The 24034-nt window shown below is 52.7% G+C and overlaps 1 protein-coding gene across 3 annotated transcripts in view; it reads right to left on the bottom strand.

Annotated features, from left to right (window-relative positions):
• STK40 (serine/threonine kinase 40) overlaps positions 1-24034 on the bottom strand; it is a 47746-nt gene that overhangs the window by 4909 nt on the left and 18803 nt on the right. For all 3 annotated transcript variants that reach the window (XM_033227096.1, XM_033227098.1, XM_033227097.1), the window contains 6 exons: positions 17473-17592; positions 14734-14819; positions 14236-14379; positions 10457-10684; positions 9632-9684; positions 4130-4245 (listed from right to left, as the gene is read on the bottom strand). In XM_033227096.1, coding sequence (XP_033082987.1) covers positions 4130-4245; positions 9632-9684; positions 10457-10684; positions 14236-14379; positions 14734-14819; positions 17473-17584 — 739 coding nt within the window. In that variant the 5' untranslated portion in view covers positions 17585-17592. The remainder of the gene's footprint in view (positions 1-4129; positions 4246-9631; positions 9685-10456; positions 10685-14235; positions 14380-14733; positions 14820-17472; positions 17593-24034) is intronic.

Below are 24034 nucleotides of genomic sequence, written 5' to 3'. Positions count from 1 at the left end.
AGCACCCAGCACAACAGCTCACAAGCAGGGGGTCAAGAACGTTGGCACAGCAGGTAACTAGCTGGCTCCAGATGAGCCAGCCACTCCGCCTGTCACCATCCCCACACCCTGCTGCCTCCTTCACCACCCGGATGACCACTTGCAGAGTCCCCTCCTTTGTCTACTTGTGACTCCCCGTCTGCCCTCTAGAAGGGAAGTTCTCAGGTGCAGGTGCCTCCCTGCGGTGTTCACTGCTGAGCCCCAGTGCCCAGCATGGACCCAAGTATTTGCCAAATGAAGGATGTCCACTTAATTAACATCTCTGTGAGAGTTTCCTCATCTGTAAAGCAAAAAGGAGCAGACATCTAACTGAGCACCCGCTTTAGGACAGCACTGGAAGAAACACTTTCATTTCACTAACTGTACTCCATGGCTTGAGGACACTGAGGCCCAGTGCTCTGCCCTGTCCAAGGCCACGTGGCTGCTCAGTGGGCCCACATCTGACCGTCAGGCCCTGCTGCTTGCCTGCTTTCAGGGCAACCTGTCCACCCACCCAGCAGCAATATGGCACCTCCCATGTGCCAGCCATTTTCTGACCCACTCCCCCAAATGCGAAATATGAGGACTACTGGAGCGTTCGAAAGTCCTTGGCCCTGCCCCACTCCCTGCGATGCACCCTCTGGTACACCAGCAGGCTGTGGCAGCCTGGACGTCAGAACACAACTTTGTTCTCCGTGGGCGTGGAAGAGATGCTGCTAGGCACCCTAACGGCATCTCCCTGGGCGCCCAGGGCCCAGTGAAGGGCAAGCAGTTTAACCGGGAGAGGGTGTGCCATGTGTGCATGGCAGTGCCATTACAGGCCTTAGCCTGTGTCTTCAGAAGGTACCACGGCACCTTCAGGATAGCGCTGTCGCCTACCACAGAGGGCTGTTGTGGGGAATAAGCACCTGCCCTGGCTGGTACAGCAGGTAGTTCTGTGGAAGACGAGCTTCTCCCACGCTCTTTCCAGGCTGTGTCATCCTTGGCTCTTTCCAGCCCCCAGTGCCAAAGAGCAGCTGCGGTGACTGTGTGGCTGACCCCATGGCTGACTCGAGGACAGCCCCCTCTTCCTAGAACTTGCTTCATCAAGTGGGGTCGCCAGTACAGAACTGATTACTTGTGCCACCATTCTTAGCTGTGTATGGCTCCAAAAAAGGTGCTGCCTCTCTTCCCGTGTCTGGAAGATGCTTCCTGCTGAGCTGTCCTGCTGGCTTAGGCAGGAAGGATCTGCTTCCAGGACCTGCAGAGGGTTCCCTCAGCCTGAGCCTCTGCCCTGACCTGGAGGTATGACTGGCCCCTCCCCAGACAAACTCGCTGGGAGCCTGACCTAGGCAGGCGACCTTCCCTGGGCTTGGCTTCTGAGGGGACACTGCACCCGCAAGCTTCCCTTTCAGCAAATGATCATGTCAGACACTAGGTTAAGGGCATTACATATATATATATATATATATATATATTTTTTTTTTTTTTCCTTTCCTGAGACAGAGTCTCGCTCTGTCGCCCAGGCTGGAGTGCAGTGGCGTGATCTCAGCTCACTGCAAGCTCGGCCTCCCAGGTTCACGCCATTCTCCTGCCTCAGCCTCCCGAGTAGCTGGGACTACAGGCGCCCGCCACCACGCCTGGCTAATATTTTGTATTTTTAGTAGAGACGGGGTTTCACCATGTTAACCAGGATGGTCTCGATCTCCTGACCTCGTGATCCACCCGACTTGGCCTCCCGAAATGTTGGGATTACAGGAGTAAGGCACCATGCCCGGCTGGTTAAGGGCATTATTTAATCCCTCAGGTACTACTACTACTGCCATCCCTATTTTATAGATGAAAAAACAGAGGCCCAGAAAGGTCTGTAACTTCCCCAAATTCGCACAGTTATGAGCCAGATTATCACCTCCATGAGGGCCAGACCAGGTCTGCCTTTTCACAGCCCCATGCCCCATGCCCATGCTGGGCACATGGAGAATAAATGAAAGGGCAGACCTGGGCCCGAAACCCACATGGCAGGGCTGGTACTTCAGCTTCTAACCCAGGAGGGAGGAGCTTGGAGGCCGTGATCACACAGCTTGTTCAACAGCAAGGCCAGACTGAGAACCCATGTCTCTGATCTCCCAGTCGAGGACTCGTTCTGATTCAGTCAGATCCCTTTGTTTCATCCTCCAAGACTGGCACGAGTCTGGAAGAGCCAGGATAGGCTGCTGGCAACAGCAGGGAGGCCCACAGAGCTTCAGATTGCAAATGAAGGCCACTCTAGCCTGGTGCTGCGAGAGAAGAGTCCCAACCAGGGCCAGCCCCCAGCCTGAGCCCTGCAAACGGCCACAGCCCCACTCACAGGCTGGGTGAGTGGCTCTATCTCCTATAGGGATGCTTTGGGGATTACTGTGGAGGGTGCCAGGCTGTGCTGGGCCATGGGGGTGGTGCCCAGGGAGTTAGGGTATACCCTTGGCACCCAGATCCCTCTAGCAGAGGCTGTGGTGACTCCAACCAAAACCCCCAGGTCTGGGGAATGGTGCTACTGTCTGCACACGGGCAGCCCTGGGGACAGGCCTGGCTCTCCAGCAGAAGCAGCAGTTGGGGGAGCCTCTGAGGGAGTTGTAAGTGCTTATATTACAGCAGCCTGCTCACCAGGATGTGTGTGAAGACCTGGGACGAGGCTGGCTCTGCCACTGCACAGAAAGGGCGCACTCATGTGTGGGGTGGGGGTGAAGGATCCTGGAGACAACCCCAAGTTCTCCATGTTGGAGGGATGGGAGTGGGTGTAAGCCCCAGTTCCCTAAAGGATTTGGGCCGAGAACAAGGGGGAAAGGGAAAGCAACAGAGTCTACGGTGAAAGAGTTGGGAGCATGGGCTTTAGCAGGAGGCAGCCCTGGGGCTGTGCCTCCATTTTCCAGTTTACTATTTATTAGCTATGACTTTGGACAAGAGATGTCATCTCTAAGCCTCAATTTCCTCATCTGTGAGAAAAGGACTTAAGATATTGACCACACAGGATAGCTGTGTGGTTTAAACAGATAATGCGAGTCACACTCAGGACTGTGTCTGGAACTTGGAAATCAGATCAGTGGGCAGTAACTTTGGGAGTTTTTTTTTTTAATTTTTTGAGATAAGAGTCTCGCTCTGCTGCCCAGGCTGGAGTGCAGTGGTGCAATCTCAGCTCACTGCAAACTCCGCCTCCCGGGTTCAAGCGATTCTCCTGCCTTGGCCTCCCGAGTAGCTTGGATTACAGGCAACTGCCACCATGCCCCGCTAACTTCTGTATTTTTAGTAGAGACAGGGTTTCACCATATTGGCCAGGCTCGTCTCGAACTCCTGACCTTGTGATCTGCCTGCCACAGCCTCCCAAAGTGTTGGGATTACAGGCGTGAGCCACTGCGCCCGGCCCGTAAGTTATTTATTTGTTTTGTGTATTATCTGTCTCATCCCCACTAGAAAGTCAGCTCCATGAAGGCAGTGATGTTTGTCTACTTTGTTCACTGTTGTCTCGAACAGAGCTTTGGGCCTAGGTGGCACTCAGCAAATAGTAACAGAATGAGTGAACAAAGACAGGGAGTGAGGGCTCTGAAACGCAAACTCACAGTGGCACGCTCAGTTGAGAACTGTTCAAAGGCTTCCGCTCGCACTTGAAGTAAGGGATGACGTCTCTTAACGAGGCCTACGCCAGGCCTTGCCTGATCTGGCCCCTGCGCACCTCTCTGGCTTCCTCTTGAACCAGGCTCACTTCTGAGCAGCTTGCAATTGCTCCAATGTGCTGTGCTGCCTCTGGGACCCTCCGCCTCAGCCCAGTCACACACACCCAGGGAATTCCTAGTTCCCCTTAAGATCATAGCTCAACTGTCACCTTGTGGGGAAAGTCCTCCAAGCACCCTTCATCCACGCTCATGGCAATCCTGTTCCTCCCTAGCACTAATCTCAGAGGAATTAAACATGCATTCGTGTTATCGTTACGTCTTCCACCTCCAACAGAGCAAACATTTTGTATGGGGAGGGACAGTACTGGTCTGGGCCCCCAGTGAAGCGCCAGCACCTTGCCCAGGGCCTGCCCACAGATTTGCTGAGTGGATTGTCACAGAGCCTGGCTGTACTGAGCTCGGAGGCCCACTGCCTGGCACACACGTACCACTGAGCACGTCAGGACTGATGTAGGCAGGGCTGCCCCTCTGGTCCTTCAGAAGGTCCCCCTCGCTCACCAGATGCTTCCCGAGGCAGAAGTTGGTGATGGTTATCCGATGTGTCCTAGGAGTGGGAGACAGAGAGTGAACAAACCTCAGTGTCTATAGCAAGGGGCACAAGACACACAGGCAGGGTACACCTCGCTGGGCCAGTCCTCGATCCTGAACAGCCGGAGGCGGGCTTCTCGCCAGAGGACGAAGCAGCTGCCCCAACCCCCTCTCCAGGGAGCAGAGGAATCAGGCCCCAGACGTTTCTGGCCACCAGCCAAGCTGTCTCAGCAGGGATTGGCTTCTCTCCCAGGTCCTGAGTGTTGCACAGGCCATCCCCGGACCCGCTGCCCTGGATGAATCTCGGGGTACAGCACAGGGCTTAGAACAACTTTCAGAGATTTCCCAAAAACAGCCTCGTGTAATATTCTAGACTGGGAGTGATCTGAGATTTAGTTCAATTTCCTCATTCACACATGAGGAAAAGGAAGGCCAGCAGAGATGAGTGACTCCACCTTGGGAGGTGACCCCAGGGTGGCCCCAGCTGCCCCCACACCACGAAGTCTGTCAGGTCACTGTCTCACTTGGCCCCAGCCACCCCCACACCACGGAGTCTGTCAGGTCACTGTCTCACTTGGCCCCACAACCACTGCAGAGGAAGAAACTGACAGTGGCCAGTGAGGGGGATTTTCTCACTGTCCGGTTTCAGATGATACAACAAAGACACAGGGAAGTGAAAGGACTTGGCCAAGGTCATGCAGCTGGTGAGCAGAACAGCAGAATCCAAGCCCAGGTCTGCGAGGTCCCAGAGCTGCGCACACAACTGACAGCTGCCTCATGCCCAGATGTGTCCCCAGGCAAGGCCCCAGGCCCTGAATGACTTTTCCTTCTGTTCCATCAAAACTGACTCATCCCTTACCTTGTATTTGTGACTCTGCCCTGGCTAGAACATCACAGACTCTCCCTCTGAAAGGCGTGGGGCAGAGCAGCTTTGGGCTCTGATCCTTTGGAGAAAACTCACATGTGGACAAAAGGAAGTGCCCTGAGAGGACCTTGCACCACACCGGGGGCTGGGAGGGTGGGCAGGGCCTGTCTAAGAGGCCTGGGAAAGGTTTCCTGGCCCACGGGGGCAGGCAATGAGGAAGGGTGCCTCTCTGCCCAGCTGCCCAGCTCCTGTGTTGGCTGGCTGGGTGGAGAAGCTAGGGGGAAAAGCTGGGAGGACAGCAGGAAGGAAAGCTCCATGGGGGCCTTGGGCTGCCTCTCACTATAATCAACTCTCAGAGCTCTCAGAGGCACACCACATGCGTGGCTGCCGGTGGATTTCCCCAGGAGCTGCGTCCAGGAGGCTCTGAGAGCCCTCAGCGATCTTGGGGAATTCTGCTGGCAAAGGCCTTGATGCGAAACAAAGGCCAGTCTGTCCTCTGGATTCCTCATGGAAACGCCGACTCCAGCACCTACACAGGCCTGCCCTGTCAGCTGCCATAGGAATCTGACTGGTGACCCACGGGTGGCTAGAGCCTGAGTGCACAGGTGAAGGGTCACAGCGCAGGGTCACGTGCACGTCAAGGAGTGGACTGCTCTAGCTCTGAAGCTCCAGTGCCGCTGCCCTGAATATAGGACTGCTCAGGCCTCTTGTCCAGAAGGCTCCCACAGAGCAGAGGCATTCCTGGTCGGAGATGGCTGCGGAAGCTGCAAATGCATCCTGTGGGTCTCTGAGGCTCAAGATGCTGGGAGGAGGACAGCTCAGGAGAGAGTATGGTGGGTTTGGGAGTCAGGTTCCTAGTCCTGGCTCTGCCACGTCCTTGCTGTATGAATCTCTTGTCCAGTGCCTGACAAATAGTAGCAGCTGGTGGCTGGCACACCTGGTGGGAAAGATTCCGTCTTGGAGGCAGCAGAGGAGAGGTGCCATGGTGTGACAACAGGCCTGGGACAGCATGCGCCAGTGTGGCTGAGCTTTCAACTCAACACTGCTGGTGGGACTTTCCCGCCCTCTGTCAGGACACGGGCAGGCACAGCTGAGGCTCTGCAGGGCTGAGCGGCAGGAGCACTGGAGTCTCTCCACAGGAAGCGGCACGGGCAGCTCCAAGGCCTCCTGAGGTTTGGCAACACTCCCCTGCCCCGCCACCACCACCCAAGCAGGAGGTGCACAGCTCCCTGGGAGTCCCACACCCCCTAGTCTGGTCCTGACAGGAGGGGGCAAGGGCAGAGTGGGACAGGGAGGGGACGTCTGTCAGTAGGATTGGCTCTGAGTGAGTCACGCTTTAGCTATGGCCCTTTGGGCTGCCACAGTGTTTTTCTCCTTTTCTAGGAACTTGGTATGTTGCCTGCCTACCAAAAAGAAAGGAGGAAGCAGAAAGACCCCACAGCACCTCACATAACCCCAGAAGAGGATTTCGAATTTCGATCCTTTTAAAATCCAAAGCAGGATGAACTTGTCCTTGCAGCTGCCTTGCCAACACCTCCCCTGTCTGCTCCTTGGGAGCTCTCTGCTCTGCTGAGAAGGCCTCCAGCTGGCCTGCCTGCTGCTCCAGTGCAGGTAGAGCCTGGCATGACCGGTGGGAAGGGGCTGGAGTGGGTTGGAGCTCCTTCAGGTTAACTCTCAACTGAGCGAGGTGAGAGTGGGGCCCCAGAGCAGAAGATGTGCCAGAGGACACACACAGAGCAGTGAGTCTCTCTGCACCACACCACCCTGCCCCTCTGGAGTGCCCATGACTCAAGTGGAAGGCAGCCAGAACCTCTGTCTGGTTCTGGGTGTGAGTGAGGCGTCGGCATTCTGCACCCCGAGGAGCACGCAGTGTCTGCAGGGTGGTGCGACCCCTTGACTATACTTCCAGGACCAAGGGGGCCTGCAGAAGTGAGTTGGAAGCAAATCCCCCAGCAACACAGAGGGGCCAGGAGTGCTGGTGTGGTCAGCAGGCACGGGCCCGGCACGTTCCCATGACAACCCCACGATGCTCATTTAGAGCCAATGAATGGCTGCTGTGGAAGGCCTGGGAGCTCTCTAGTCCAGCTGGAGGGGACATGGGCTCTGTGGCCAGATGGATTTAGGTGCCCAAAAATTATGCCCTCTTTGTGAACAGTGAGCCTATAGTCCACAGCAAGATGGGACTGCCCCAAGGCCCCAGAGAGGGCCAGGGGAAGGGGCAGGACCCAATTTCCCAACTCTATGACAACTGGCTCTCCATAGTCCAGGGCTGGTTTGGTCGGGGCTCCCTATAACCTCCTCTCATGGTGCAGAGCTATGGCTGGGGGACCGCTGGGCCCTCACCAGGGGTGTCCTCGTTGGCCGCTCAACACACAGCAGGCCTCATTTCCAGAGACGTGAGCCCATGGGTCCTGTTCTCCTGTCTCTCAGCCACAGGCTCTCCAGTCCTGGCTAGACTAGCACTGGGGTGTGCTTGTGATGCGCCAAACCCCGTCATATTAGGTAGCCTTACATCCACTTATTTGCATCTCAGGCCAATCTTCCCGGGAAGCCAGGATGACCTTCACTTTCACAGATGAGGAAACGGAAGCTCAGAGAAGTGCTTGGTACCTCAATAAATGAATTCAATCAATAAGTAACCAAACGAACACATTCTCACAGTCTCCAAGATAATGAAGAGCTGGCACTGGGAAGTGAGCGGTCTGACCCCCATGTCAGTGCTGCTTCCGTCCTCCCCAACTCACTCACTCAGCCAGTCCAGGGTTTAAGCAGCCCTGGAATTTCCTGTTTCCCTCCCTTCTCCCTGCAGAGCATAGCAGGGCAAGGTTCTCATCCCTTCACTTTCTCAGTCTGGCAAATCCCAACTCATCCTTCACGAATCAACTCAGGCAGCAGCCACTGTCCCTCCACATGCCCCTTGCCCTCTGTATGCTGGTCCTCCACACATGATACCATCTTCTGGTCAGTACCCCATCAGATGGTGGGCTCCAGAGGGTAGTGGTGGCACTGAGAGTTTCTGTCTGCAGCCCCAGCACCAGGTGGTGCTAGTCGAAGGATGGAGAAGGCTTAGCTGCTGAGATGCACAGCATCGTCCCAATGGCCTCTCAGGCTGGAGCTGTGGGTCTAGAGCCCCCAGCAGTAACTCGCCATCAGCTGAGATGGGGCACGAGGCAATGCCCCTCCCCGGAGGCCAGCTTTCAGGCAGCTCCTTCCTCTGACCACTGTGGCTCTGGCCCCTCTAGAGGACAGTGGGCCTCAGGCCCCTCCTGGGCTGGGCTGGGACAGCCACATCATGGAACGAATCACCCACCACAACCATTCTGCTGGGCGATTCGGGCTGCCTTTGTAAGCCCTCCAACCTGCTCAACGCTGAATTGAGAGGTGAGGGAGGGAGGCTCAGGAAGAATGGGTGGGGGCAGGGCAGGCTGGGGGAGATGCGCCCTTACCAGCCCTGCATTTCGAGGATGGTGGTAGTCCACAGAGTGGGCCCACTTCCTGTCGGTCCTGGGTCCCTACATGGTTGGTGGTCCCTCCAACATGGTGAGACAGTGGTAGCACTGTCCCAGATCACTCCAAAGAGGCCCAGGACCCTCTGCTGAGGTGGGATGACAACCTGAAACCAGGGCCATGCTTGGTCTCCCTCTGTTGCTGGTTCACCAACAATGTTGGGGTGGGCCGCCTGATCCCCTCCAAGTCTAAGGCATGCTCTCCCTGCTGCTGAGAGAGCTGGTCAAATTTTACAGTAACTACTCACAGCTGCATCCCTCTCCAGGAGGCTCTTTTAGCCAAAAGAAGCTGCCTTTTGCCTAAGGGAGTGTCCCTCCCTATGGACAGCAGACATTCAGTGACTGCTAGCGGGGCACAAAGGCCATGCGCAGGCCATCTGCAGGGCCATCCCACTCTCAAGTTTTTCAGGCTGAGGCCCTGCTGGGACTTCACTGAGGTTCAGCTTCTCCTTCTGCCTAATTCCACCCCGTCACCCTGAGAGCACTCCACAGTAAACCTCCTGCACGTAAACCTCAGAGTCTGTCTCCTGAGGAAACTGACCTACAGCAAGGCCTCATTTTGCTCATTCCTTCACCCCATTTGTCCATTCAAAAAAGACATATTTTTGTAGAGATGGGGTCTTCGCTATGTTGCCCAGGCTGGTCTCAAACTCCTGGGTTCAAGTGATCCTCCTGCCTCAGCCTCCCAAAATGCTGGGATTACAGGCAGGAACCACTGTGCCTGATCATTTAGTCCATTTTTATAGTAATTTTCTGAGTATCCACCAGGAGCCAGGCATGACAAATAAATGGACCAAGGAGGAGATCTAAAGTTCTTCCCAGAGCTCCCTTTCTGTGGCTCAAAACTCCCAGTCTCAGCAAGCCTCCAATTCCCATGTTCATCCCATCCCCAGAGTCCTGGGATTCCTGGAGGAAGTGGGTTGTTTTGAGTCGGAATCTCCATGAGGACACTGCAGGGCACCAGAGAGTTGCAATGTGTAGCCGGCCCCAGGCCTAGGGTAACAGCGTGGACGAAGAGACAGGGATCTTACCTCTTGTTGAGCACCATGTTCCCCAGCTTCAGGTCTCTGTGCACGATGTTCTTCTGCAAAACAACAGGCGTATGGTTTATATTGTCAATGTGAGAGGTGGGGTCAGGGCCTACCCTGTAAGATGGGGGCTCTCCCGGTGTTAGAGAAGGTGGGAAAAATTCTATGATGTGTCTCTTTAGGCTCCATCCACAGGCAGATCAGGACAGTTCTAAGTTCACATGACCCATGCATCTGGATGGGGAACAAATGTGCACCTAGTCAGTGTCTCCCCATCTGCAGCGGCTTCTTCAGCTCTTTCTCCCCTCTGGGCAGCGGCTGGTGGGGAAAGTCACTCATCTTTTCATCTCCATTAGACATTCCACAGACAGGATGGATCTGGGGGTCGGGGAGGAGCTGTCATCGCTTTGTGACTAAGTACCACAGGCTCGGCCCACATTAGTGGTGCACCGGGAAGAGGCTCAGGCCCTCCTACCCTTTGTCCCGGCATGTCTGACACCTCTAATCCTACAAAAAACTCAGACGTGCTGTAGTTGCTTGGGGGGGTATCTCACTGTCATCACTACATGGGGGACACCAGGCCTCTTAACTGATGGGGAATTACCACACGGGCTCTGCTGGGCTGCAGGTCAGCCCTCTCCAGGAAGGTGGCCTGCAGGGTGGCACTGTGCCTCCCCCTATGCACCTGCCATTCAGCCACTCTTCTTTTGGACACTCCTAGCTGCAAAGCACACCCAGGTGCGCAGGACAGAGCTGCCTTCTGCTCAGCAGCAGCAAGAAAGGTGGCTCTCTGTGGCCAGAAGGTGTGACAGCAGAGTGTGGCCTCACCTGGTGCAGGGCCTCCACCACACGGACCACGTCGTAGAAGATGACCACAGTCTCCCGCTCGCTGAGCCTCTTCTCCTTGATGACATAGTGCTGCAGGTTGATGAGGTCAGCGGTCTTGTCGCTGAAGTCGTGAGCACAGAGGCAGTCCAGGACGAGGCAGATGCGCTTCTTCATCTTCTTAACCATCCGGCTGGATTCTGTGTCCTCAACGATTTCACAGGTGCGGTCCTGGGAGGCAAGGGGGCAGCACAGGGCTTGGCTGTGAACTCGACAGGGCCAAGGCCAGGGCTTGGGACTCTCTGGAGTTGGACACTCAAACCAGTGAGGGAGCCTGGAATTAGCCTGCATGTGCAGGCCATAGAGGACTGAGGCCTGGGCAGCCTAGACCATGGGGTGGCTCAGCACTGTGAAGCCTCTTGTGTGCCAAATGCCAGGACCAGCAAGAGGCTGAAGCTAAAACATCTCAGGTGAAAGCTTAATGCTTCGATCATAATGCAAAGGATTCAGGCCGGGCGCGGTGGCTCAAGCCTGTAATCCCAGCACTTTGGGAGGCCGAGACGGGCGGATCACGAGGTCAGGAGATCGAGACCATCTTGGCTAACACGGTGAAACCCCGTCTCTACTAAAAATACAAAAACTAGCCAGGCGAGGTGGCGGGCGCCTGTAGTCCCAGCTACTCGGGAGGCTGAGGCAGGGGAATGGCGTAAACCCGGGAGGCGGAGCTTGCAGTGAGCTGAGATCCGCCACTGCACTCCAGTCCGGCGACAGAGCAAGACTCCGCCTCAAAAAAAAAAAAAAAAAAAAAATAATGCAAAGGATTCAGATCAGGTCTGGGCATTTAAAGCCCAAGGGCCCTCTCAGCCCAGTGCTTAAGCAGCAAAAATGGCATCCTCCCTCCAGAGCACCCAGATTCCAGTAATTACCAACAGAACCTCCTTTTGATGTCTAAGATGTAGAAGTTAGAAAGAGGTCAATCTTGGCAGGCTCCAGAGGCCACACAGGTTCTTTGTGTCCAGGACACCTGTTTTCCTCATGGATGTAGTGCTCCTGACAGTCACACAGTGGTGGCTAAGAGTGACTCTGACCTCAGACTGCTGGGTTCAGGCCCCAGCCACCTTGTTTTACCTGTGGGACCTGGGCAGTTTGCTTACCCTCTCCAGGTCTCTAGTTCCTAATCAGTAAAAGGGAGCTGGTAATCCCTCCCTCACAGCCCGAGAGAAGTAAATTTAAGACAATCCATGTCCTGTGCTTAGGTCCTGCACTGCCAGGGCTCAGTAAGTGGGTACTGTCACCAATGTTGTGGCTGCGAGATGGACACAATGCTAGCAAGCTCTAGACCCATTTTCCTTGCTGAAAAGTATTTCAAGTAAGACAAAAAATAGGTACAACCTGCCGACTTCATCTGACCGTCTTGAGGAAGTCCTTGGTGTCATGCAGGGTAGACTGACCTGTCCCCTCTGGGGAACTCCTGGAGAACTAAATATCTACATTTCTTCTTTTTCTTTTCTTTTTTTTTTCTTTTCTTTTTTTTTTTTTTTTTTTTTTGTGAGACAGCGTCTCACTCTGTCGCCCAGGCTGGAATGCAGTGACACAATCTCAGCTCACTGCAAGCTCCGCCTCCCGGGTTCACGCCGTTCTCCTGCCTCAGCCTCCCAAGTAGCTGGGACTAGAGGCGCCCGCCACCACGCCTGGCTAATTTTTTGTATTTTTAGTAGAGACGGGGTTTCACCATGTTAGCCAGGATGATCTTGATCTCCTGACCTTGTGATCCACCTGCCTCAGCCTCCCAAAGTGCTGGGATTACAGGTGTGAGCCACTGAGCCCAGTCTCCACATTTCTTCTTAAGAGCAGGACCACACCTCATATTTGCTTTTCTCAGAGGCCCTAGCACAGTGTCTGGCACACAGACGGTACACTAGAAACACTTTTGATCACCCAGGTTTTCTCATCCAAAATGACATGAATTAAGGCCAAGCTTCTGAAGATATCAGAGACAAAATACCAAGAAACCACAACCACTCTCAATTTTTTTTCATGTTTACGGGGATACTCTTAATTTTTGGAGTTGCCTAATAATACTCTGAGTCACCTCTAATTGCAAATATAAGAACGAAGACCTTGGTGGGATGTATACATGGGGGGTGGGAAGTGCTTTCCGTTTGTTTTATTTCAGGAACTCAAGCTGACAAGGAGTTTTTATTGCCTGAACAACAATGATGATGAGAGAGTTCCAGCAGCAGCTCGGTGCTTGACACACTCTCATTCATCATCTCAACCACCACTGGAGGTAGGTACTGGTATCACTCTCCCCATTTTACAGATGGGGAATCTGAGGCCTAGAGACCTGAAGTGACTTGCCCAAGGTCATACTAGCTGAATCCAGGACTGTCAGCATCAAAACCTGAGTGCTCTCTCTGGCACTGTGCTGCCTCTGAAACAGGTCTGTCTTAGCAAGAGCTGGTCCTGGCCAGCAAATGGCTGAGGGCTCAGTGGACGCTCAGCTGAGGAATGAGGCTGTTCCCAGGCCTCTAACGAGGGCTCGGGTCATTCTGAACCCAACTCTTCATTTCTGGAGAGACAACTTCAGTGCTGCCCCAAGAATGGTTCTTGTCAGGTACACACAGTTAATCAACGCCTTTCCTAAGGGACCTGGAACATCTGAGCACAGGAGCACAGGCACATTTGCTGGACAAATGGAAATGCCTGAGCAGGTGGAAGAACAGGTGGCTCCAAAACAACTGTGGAGATCTACAGACGGCCCCAAATGCTGGTTCCTCCTTGTCGCCTTCCCTCCCACCCTAGCCTGGCCAATTTCTGACGATGCAGCTAAAAAGGGCCTGGAGCTGGGCGCGGTGGCTCACGCCTGTAATCCCAGCACTTCGGGAGGCCGAGGTGGGTGGATCACCTGAGGTCAGGAGTTTGAGAGCAGCCTGGACAACATGGTGAAACCCCGTCTCTACTAAAAATACAAAAATTAGCTGGGCATATGCCTGTAGTCCCAGCTATTTGCGAGGCTGAGGCAAGAGAATCGCTTGAGCCTGGGAGGCGGAGGTAGCAGTGGGTCAAGTTCACGCCACTGAACTCCAGCCTGGCAACAGAGCGAGACTCCATTAAAAAAAAAAAGAAAGAAAAAAAAAAGGACAAGAGGGCCCTTTTGAGATGGAGTCTCACTCAGTTGCCCAGGCTGGAGCTCAGTGGTGCAATCTCGGCTCACTGCAACCTCTGCCTCCCGGGCTCAAGAGATTCTCCTGCCTCAACCTCCCGAGTAGCTGGGACTACAGGCACGTGCCACCACGCCCAGCTAATTTTTCTATTTTTAGTAGAGATGGGATTTCATCTTGTTGGCCAGGATGGTCTTGATCTCCTGACCTTGTGATCCACCCACCTCAGCCTCCCAAAGTGCTGGGATTACAGGCGTGAGCCACCATGCCTGGCCTGGGCCCGAGTGTCTTTAAGTGACTTCCTGCTTTCCTCTTTTCTCAGAAAAGTGGCTCTTCAAAGAAAGCCTGGCTGCTGTAAGATGCAAACTGTATGCATTCCTGGCTAGGCTGTAACCATCCCCACAGGAGCACAGCCAGTGTGGTCCAGCCTGACTTCCAGCCCAGCCCAGCCCAGCCCAGCCACCCACCTTGGAAGTCCTGATGTACCCAGCATGGCAGGGACACCCAAGGGTCACGTGAGCTGCTCGTATGGCTGCGGCCCCAGCAAGTAGCAGCCCCTGGAGCCAGTCAGAGGTGGGTGCGAAGGGTTGGCGGGGGGGGGGTGGGCAGGCCACTCACCTGGAAGAGGCCGTGGTGGTGCACCACGCCGTCCTGCGTGTGCAGGAGAGAGAGCAGCGAGTACTCGGTGTGCAGCAGCATCTTGCCCTGCCGCTCCTCCTGGCTCTCTATGCCTTGGTCCCCCCTTTCCTCCAGGGTCAGGATCTTTAGGAAAGCACAAAAATAAAACCAAAACCAGAACACCTCACTTGACACAGCAGAACAACCAGAATGGAGGAAGCAGGGGGCTTTCTACCACATGACATTTGCGCACAGCGCACACATAGACACACCAAGTGAAATAGTTTTTCTTAATATGATGGTGATGTAATTTATGCACAGACAAAACTCTTTAAATCAGAAGTTGTTCTGAGGGAGACTGTGAACTTGATTGCTTCTCGGGAAGAAATGGCACTACTCTTGTTCACAATGACGCAGGTGTGAAGGTGGAGGAGAGAGGAGTGGGTTGGCATGACAGGCCCTGGTTCTGAGGCACCCTCACCCTCATGTCTCACTTACCTTCAGCTGATAGAAGTCATCCGTGCCATCTTTCCTTGCCAAACACTGCACAATGCTTGGCACCGGTGAGTTGCCCAGACGAGGACCTACGGCAGAGAGAGCTGCTGGTCTCCTTTTCAGAAGCTCTGGCTGTCACAATGCCAGGTCACCATGTGGTCTTTCTTACTAGACCTTCTATTCAGGAGGGCACCATAGCTCACGTGCACTGAACTGACCCCCCCCGCCAAGGTCTCCTGGTAGAGTTTTCAAGGTCTCCCCTCCAAAAATAGAGGGGTATGTGTGCTCTGCCTGGAGCACATCCAGCGTTTGCAGGCACATTTCCCAAAGAGAGGTTTTCAACCCTGGGTGCACGCTGGAGTCTCTGGGGAGCATCTATTAAAAACAAGAGATCTGGCCGGGCGCAGTGGCTCAAGCCTGTAATCCCAGCACTTTGGGAGGCTGAGGCGGGCGGATCACGAAGTCAGGAGATCGAGACCATCCTGGCGAACACGGTGAAACCCCGTCTCTACTAAAAACACAAAAAATTAGCTGGGCGTGGTGGCGGGCGCCTGCAGTCCCAGCTTCTCGGGAGGCTGAGGCAGGAGAATGGCGTGAACCCAGGAGGTGGCGGAGCTTGCAGTGAGCGAAGATCGCGCCACTGCACTCCAGCCTGGGCGACAGAGCGAGACTCCGTCTCAAAAAAAAAAGAAAAAAAAACAAGAGATCCAGGTTGGGTGCGGTGGCTCACAACACTTACAGTAATCCCAACACTTTGGGAGGCTGAGGTGGGAGGACTGCTTGAGCCCAGGAGTTCGAGACCAGCCTGGGCAACATAGTGAGACTTCTTCTCGACAAAAAATAAAATATTGGCTGAGCACAGTGGAGCATACCTGTAGACCCAGCTACTTGGAAGGCTGAGGTAGGAGGATCGCTTGAGCCCAGGAGGTTGAGGCTACAGTGAACTATGTTTGTGCCACCGCACTCCAGTCAGGGCAAGAGAACAAAGCCCTGTCTCAAAAAAACCAACAAACCCAAGAGATCCTGGATCCTCTGAAGAGCAACTTCAGGATGAGGATCCAGGAAACTACAGCTGCAACAGGTTCCCTGGTGATTCTGAGACAGCCACCTGGCCCCTGTTCAAGTGCCAGCTTTGGGGACCTTCTGTACTTCTGGAGATGCACAGCGCTTGTTGTCCCTTGACAGCGCCTTGCCTGAGCTTTCAGAGTGGAAACCTGATGTCACAGTGCCACTGCTGCGTGAAAAACTCTTAACAAAGTCTGCTGCTCTTTGTTTTCCTTTTTACCAGTGACATGTTCATAGACCCACTGCTCTTAACATACCACCCAAACTCTTTGGCCTCCAAGGCCTGGCATGATTCGGTTCCTTCCCACCTTTCTAAGCGAGGATTCCCCGTCCCATGCCATACTCCAGCTCCTAATGTTGGGCTCCTAGTTCCCAACGTGGTAAGCCCTTTCCTGCTGCTGGGCCTCTGCAGTGCTGTTTCTTCTGTCTGCAATGTTCTTCCCACAGATGCTGCTCGTCCTCCTCAGGTGTCAGCTCACATGGAGCTTCCTCATAGACAGGCCTTTCTTGCCTGCCCTACCCACAGGCCCTTCTCATCTCACATCATCATGGAACTTCTTCAAGGCACTTGCACCACCGGTGATGACTGGTGAGTTGTTTGTTTCTCTGTGAGGGAAGGCACTTGTCTGTCTTATTCACTGCTGCATGCCTGGCAAACAGCACAGGCCTGGCATGTAGCAGGCATGCACCATTAACTATGTACTGAATGACTGGAGCTGGAACTATCCTGTGCCTTTAAGTCCAAAATGCTCTCCCAAAGTAAAACTCACGCCCAGTCTCTGGCCACAACTCTGACTATAAGCAATTTGGACTGCTGGTCCTTACGTATCATGTAGAAATGCTCTGCTGCTCCTCTGGCCAACTGCCAACACCTGTGCCAGGATTTCTGTGCCAACTTAAAGAAATTTGGGGGGCTATACAAAATGCTTTGTGAAATTATGCCATCCAAGAATGGCATAAAGCAGTGCCTTGGATGATCTTGGGTTTTTATTTTATTTTTTTAGAGACAGAGTCTCACACTGTTTCCTAGGCTGGAATGCAGTGGTGTGATCACGGCTCACTGTAACCTCAAACTCCTGGGCTCAAGTAATCCTCCTGCCTCAGCCTCCCAAGTAGCTAGGACTACAGGCAGGTGCCACCATGCCCAATTAATTTTTATATTTTTCTTGTAGAGACGGGATCTCACTATGTTGCCCGAGCCCAAACTTGCAGAGTCTTGAACTCCTGGCCACAAGTTATCCTCTCACCTCGGCCTCCCAAAGTGCTGGGATTACATAAGTGAGCTATTGCCACCTGGCCAGAGCTTGGGTTCTAATGCAGCTAATGACTTCTAATGGGTGTGCTTCCTGTGGGCACATCAACATTCTAGGGGCACACACAGGATTCTCTGGGGGAAGACACGGAGCCTAGCTATTGGCTAAGACTGATGTAAGGCTGGCGCGGCGAAAACACTGACAGCCCCTGGTATAGAGTGACCTAAGGCTCGGGTCTTCCACTGATATAAATACACTCCGCTTCAAGTAGTGAGGCTAGGGACCAGGCCTGGGGCAGGGCAGGACCACACACTGCTGAGGGTGGGCCACCCCACTCTGATGTCTGCAGGTCAGATCATGTGAGCCAATGTACCCTGCCCCTGCCTCCCAGGCCACCCATTTTTCCCAAAGGTCAGAGGCTTACCAAGGATGAATGGTCCAGCTCTCTTTGCATTATTTCCAGAAATCCCACTTCCTAGAGCCTTGGCCCTGGCCGACGTTTCCCCAGCTCCTCTGTCTGATGCTCTCCGCTTCATTCTCAGCTCTAGATAAGACAGAAAGACCCCTTCTCACTGAGTAAGTCAGCGAGTTTCCTTATGCTAATCCAGCCTGCAGGTCTTTGACTTGGGATGCGTCACACAGTTGCCGCTTCTGCTGTTCTGCTGCAGCTGCCACCTCCTCCCGCTCCCAGAGGAGCATCCAAGGCTCCAAGTGACAAAGAACCACAGCTCCTTTACTTGGATTAATTAGATGCTAAAGGTGGACATCCTTTAAGGCAGCATATACAGGGTACAGAGGTGGGGAGCCAACACACCACCACCAAGTATCCAGTTAAATTCAGAGAGAAGAAAACTGGGCTTTGTGCAGATGCTAATGCCAAACAGAGCCCCAAGAGACCACCACAGAGACACAGAGGAGAGCCAGCCCCATCCAGCTGAACACCAACCCTGAGCAACTATTCCCAAAGTGAGACCTGCCCTCCAAATACCTACAGCCTAATGACCCGAAGTGCCCATTTCGGGCCCATATCTGGACAGTGGGCCCCAGGAATGGGATGTTTATTACACATGAGGCCTGGGGGCTTCTTATGCCCATAGAGTTTGATGACTACAGCCCTGAGAACCCCTCTTCCCATCTTTCCTTGACTCTCTGGTCCTCTCAGATGAAAGAACTCCCCAAAGCTATCAATGGCAGGGTTTACTTTCTCTTCCTTCATAAACTCAAACTTTTCCTGAATTACTTTTCAGAAAAAGACAATTCATTGTGTATTTAAGAGTCAGTTAAAGAACACTACTGAAGATCACTGAGCACTGATTTGCCTGATAATCCCGAGATCCTCCCGTGTAAAAATGAAAGGCGGACATTGGGGCCAGAGACTAAAAGACACCTCTGGACACAGATTAAAAAAAAAAAAAACCAGATAAAAACACAAAAGAGGAGTTGTTTCTTCCAGCTCTCCAAAGTCAAACACCTTGGCAAAGCAGCGTCCGAGCGGGACAAGGGAACAGATGTGTACAGACGAGTTCCACGTGGGGAAGGTTGGGGGTCACAGGATGCCCAGTGTGGCCGGGGGGCTCCGGGAAAACTTCCCTAAGGATACAGGAGTGGGCCAGGCAAAGGGCAAGGACATTCGTGGTAGGAGGGCCTCAGTGAGCAAACATGCCCAGGTAAGAAATGGCATGCAAGCAACCAACTCCAGGTAGTTTGTGCTGTCGAAGCATCCAACGTGAGGCAGGGAGTGGTGAGAGGTGGCCTAGGATAGAGGCCTGACATCCACCTTAGGAGTGTAGCCTTTACCCTTCCATAATGGACTCAAAAACACAGAATCCCAGCCTGTTCCTGTCTTTTTCTTCATATAAAAGTAACTGATAGGCCGGGCGCAGTGGCTCACGCCTGTAATCCCAGCACTTTGGGAGGCCGAGGCGGGTGGATCACCTGAGATTGGGAGTTCGAGACCAGCCTGACCAACATGGAGAAACCCTGTCTCTACTAAAAATACAAAATTAGCTGGGCCTGGGGGCACATGCCTGTAATCCCAGCTACTAGGGAGGCTGAGGCAGGAGAATTGCTTGAACCTGGGAGGCGGAGGCTGAGGTGAGCCGAGATCGTGTCACTGCACTCCAGCCTGGGCAACAAGAGTGAAACTCTGCCTCAAAAAAAAAAACAAAAAAACGTAACTGATGTTCTCTGTAGAAACGTTAGAAAATACACATATGCAAAAATAAGAAAATAGGGTACCCATGACCTTACCTCCCAGATGTAACTGCTGTGTTGACATTGAAGCATGTTTCTCCTGTGTGTGACTGTGTGTGTGCTTACAGAAAGTTTTATTATCACAAACGCGTGGACCACACTGTGATGCTATTTTATAAGTTTCCTTTTTTCCCACCTAAAATACATTAAGGGAGGCCAGGCGCAGTGACTCCACGCTTGTAATCCCAGCACTTAGGGAGGCCAAGGTGGGTGGATCACTTGAAGTCAGGGGTTCAAGGCCAGCCTGGCCAACAGGGTGAAACCCCATCTCTACTAAAAATACAGAAATTAGCTGGTCCTGGTGGCGCACACCTATTGTAATCCCAGCTACTTGGTGGCTGAGGCACGAGAATCACTTGAATCTGGGAGGCGGAGGTTGCAGTGAGCTGAGATCATGCCATTGCACTCCAGCCTGGGCAACAGAGCAAGACTCTGTCTCAAAAAAAAAAAAATTAGCTGGGCATGGTGGTGGGCGCCTGTCTCGGAAGTCTGAGGCAGGAGAATCGCTGGAACCAGGGAGGCAGAGGTTGCATGAGCTGAGATGGCGCAATTGCACTCCAGCCTAGGGAACACAGCAAGACTCCATCTCAAAACAAACAAACAAAAACCATTAAGGATAAATTTCATAGTATGTGAAATACATCTCAATAAAGCTGTAAAAAACAAAACAAAAACCCATTAACATCCCTGCATCACAATATTCTTTTGCAACATCACTTGAGATAGCTACACAGGTTCCTTGGTACAATATACAGTGATTTCTCTGACCATTCCCTATTTATGGGCATCTAGGTTCTTTCCACTTAAAAAGAATTAGCCAGACGTGGTGGCTCACACCTGTAATCCTGGCACTTTGGGAGGCTAAGGCGGGCGGATCACAAGGTCAGGAGATCAAGACCATTCTGGCTAACACGGTGAAACCCTGTCTCTACAAAAATCCAAAAAAAAAAAAAATGAGCGAGCGTGGTGGCGGGCGCCTGTAGTCCCAGCGACTCAGGAGGCTGAGGCAGGAGAACAGTGTGAATCCGGGAGGCGGAGCCTGTAGTGAGCCCAGATCACGCCACTGCACTCCAGCCTGGGCGATAGAGTGAGACTCCGTCTCAAAAAAAAAAAAAAAAAAAAAAGAATTAATAGTCACGCACATACAAGTATACATCTTGTTGGCCGGGTGCGGTGGCTCACTCCTGTAATCCCAGCACTTTGGGAGGCCAAGGGCAGATCACCAGGTCAGGAGATCAAGACCAACCTGGTTAACACAGTGAAACCCCGTCTCTACTAAAAATACAAAAAATTTGCCGGGTGTGGTGGCATGTGCCTGTAGTCCCAGGTACTCGTGAGGCTGAGGCAGGAGAACAGCATGAACCCGGGAGGCAGAGCTTGCAGTGAGCTGAGACTGCGCCACTGTACTCCAGCCTGGGAAACAGAGCAAGACTCCATTTCAAAAAAAACAATTATACATCTTGTCATACTTAGATAAGTCTCTCTCTGGATAAATTCCAAGAAGCAGAATTGCAGAGTCAAGTGGGGCGCATTTAAAAAAAATCCCCATTAGGCTAATACAAGGGGGGCATGTTTTTAAGGGTATTTGACATATGTTGCCAGGCTGCTTCTAGTATGGCTATGCCAATTTACAGTCCCATCAGCAGTGTGGGAGAGTGAGTTCCAGAACTTGCACCAGGACTCAGTTATTTCCTTACTCTTATAAATGGCCCATTTGGTGGGCAACAAAAAGCATAGCATTTTAAAATCCGTAATTCTTTCATTATTTCTGAGATTGAATTTGTTTCATACGCTTACTGGCTGTGTTTATTATTTCTTTTACGAATTTCCTTTATATTCTTTTTCTATTTTTTACTGCTATGTGTGTATTAGTGTTACTGATTTTTAGAAGCTCTTTCTACGTAAGGATGTAACTAATATATAGCTTTTTCATCTTTAACCTTTTTTTTAATTAAAAAAAAAACAGAAAAGGTTAAGGGCTGGGTGCAGTGGCTCATGTCTGTAATTCCAGCACTTTGGGAGGCCGAGGTGGGAGGATTGCTTGAGCCCGGGAGTTCGAGACCAGCCTGGGCAATGTTGCGAGACCCATCTCAATAAAATTAGTATAACATTTAAAATTTTTTTAAAATTAAAATTAAAATAAGGTTGATTTTTTATGTAGTTAAATATTTCAGTCTTTTCCTTCAGTTTGTTTTTGCTGATACTCTTGGAAGCCGTCTCCTACTCTAAGAACAGGTGTGTCTTCACCAATAAGGTGGAATCCTCACATACTATTGTTTTGGCCCTTATTCTTTTTTTTTTTTTTTTTTTAAGACGGAGTCTAGCTCTTGTTGCCCAGGCCGGAGTGCAATGGCGTGATCTTGGCTCACCGCAACCTCCGCCTCCCAGGTTCAAGCGATTCTCCTGCCTCAGCCTCCCGAGTAGCTGGGATTACAGGCGTGTGCCACCACATCCAGCTAATTTTGTGTTTTTAGTAGAGACGGGGTTTCTCCATGTTGGTTGGGCTGGTCTCCAACTCCCAACCTCAGGTGATCTGCCCACCTCGGCCTCCCAAAGTGTTGGGATTACAGGCGTAAGCACCGTGCCAGGCCTGTTTTGGCCCTTATTCTAAACTCTAGGAGACTGACTATATGTGGTGAACTGGAAAGTAGGAGGGATGATCCAATGCACTGCAGGTCTAATCTACCAGGCTCACCTCCCATCATCCCAATTTGTTTTCAGAGCTGTGCCACTGGGGAGCACAGCCATGACTTAATTTTGAGAATAACTAGGATTGTGTAACTCACTGAGCCCCAACAGTCCCCAGATGGAGCAGAAGCCACAGTTAGGCTTGGCTGGGCCTTCTGCCAAAGAGGCTCATGCTGGAAGCAGATTCAATGTCATTCACATAAAAGCAGAGAAGGGTAAAACTGCTTCTAGAGACATCTTTAAAAGCTGGGCAGTCATGTGTCTGGCACTGTGTTCCTGCTCTTTACTTGACTAACTCCCACGCATCCTTCTCAATGTAAGTATCACTTCCTCAGAGAAGTCTTCCTTGATAGCCTCATGACCAGTGGGTCCCAGTTAGTCTCACTCACGGTGGTCTGTAATTTTCCTCCATAGTACTTTCCAAATTTTGTAATTATGTATTTATTTGTGTTTATATGCTCAATGTCTGCCCCCCCTCCACCAGAAAAATTCCACCACAGCTAAACATTTCACAAGGAAAAACAAATGTATAAACATATATACAAAACCACTGCAGCCCACTGCCTGGCCTAGCAGATACTCCATGAGTGAATGGATACCCTCCCTCCAGTTGGTGACAGTCATTGCCAGGGTCGGTGGCCCTGGGCCTGTCCTGCGCTGCCCACTGCCTCCAGTAGTAAGTTGGTATCACCACCCTTCTGACCCTGTTCCCTGTCTTCCTGGGAACAGTAAGCCTCCTCTTTCTTTCCCAGGTCTCTGGAGAGCATCATGGAGGCGTGTCACATCTGTGTAGACGCTGCCTACACGCCTACGCACAGGCATGGTCTAGACAACAGTTTGTAGGGAGCAGCTGCAGCACAGACAATGAGTGGGCTCAGCCTGACCCATCCCTCCCCCCATCAGGATTCGACTCAAGCAAATGGCACGGGAACTGCTCCAAGACACAGGCCGACAGAAGGATGGCAGCAGACGGGCAGGGAGACGAAAAAGACGCTCGCGGGGGAAGAGGGAGCAAGGCTGCCTCCCTTCCTGCCACCCCTTCATGCTACCCACAGTTGACTGAAGCAAAGGAAGCGTCATGAAGAGGCAGGCCCAGAAAACCGGAAGCTGCTGCAGACTTACTAGTAGGGTGAGCAAAGACACAGTTCCCAGGGACAGACCCTCCTCTCCCTGCCCCATCCTCCAATCATACAGCTGTGCGTCCCACCAGAGACACGCCTGCAAGTGGTCCACAAACACTCCTCTAGGGGGCCCGCTCAGAGGGACCCTGGCTTCACAGCGAGATCTGTGATGATGATGCCCTGGCTACTCTGGTCTCAGGAAGACTGGGAGGCCAGGTCCCCCCAGACACCTGGTTCACAGGCTGGGGTGCAGGGCCCACTACTCAGTGCCCCAGGAACTCAACCGTCCTTGCTTAGCAGTCTCTGGAGCTTTGAATCTGTTAACTCTTCTACATTCTTCTTTTTTGTCTTTTTTGAGACACAGTCTTGCTCTGTCGCCCAGGCTGGAGTGCAACGGCGCAATCCCTGCTCACTGCAACCTCTGCCTCCCAGGCTCAAGTGATTCTTCTGCTTCAGCCTCCCAAGTACCTGGGATTACAGGCACCTACCACCACACCCAGCTAATTTATTTTTTATTTTTAGTGGAGACAGGGTTTCAGCATGTTGGCCAGGCTGGTCTCGAACTCCTGACCTTATCTGCCTGCCTTGGCCTCCCAAAGTGCTGGGATTACAGACATGAGCCACCATGCCCGGCCAACTCTTCTACATTCTATCCTCACAAGTCAGCACCAGTCCCCTTAGAACCTGAACTCAACAAGAAGCTCAGTGAGGCAACAATGAGGGTAAGGGGAGGAGGCCAGGAGAAAGCAAGAGAGCCCAGCTGGCACCCCGCCGTCCGCAGGCTGTAGCTGTGCCCGATTCTGAAAGCAAGGGGTTTCATTGCTTTGCCAAGCCTGGGGAGCAAGCATGGGCCTCAGGGTGAGAGGGCCTCACCTGTGGGACAGCTCCCACTGCACGGCCTGAGTAGGGGGTACCTGATCTTAC

The sequence above is a fragment of the Trachypithecus francoisi genome, unplaced genomic scaffold, assembly GCF_009764315.1.
Source record: "Trachypithecus francoisi isolate TF-2019V2 unplaced genomic scaffold, Tfra_2.0 Lachesis_group12, whole genome shotgun sequence".
Taxonomy (NCBI): Eukaryota; Metazoa; Chordata; class Mammalia; order Primates; family Cercopithecidae; genus Trachypithecus; species Trachypithecus francoisi.
Note: the sequence above shows the minus strand (reverse complement) of the source record. Positions and strands in the feature narration are given on the sequence as shown.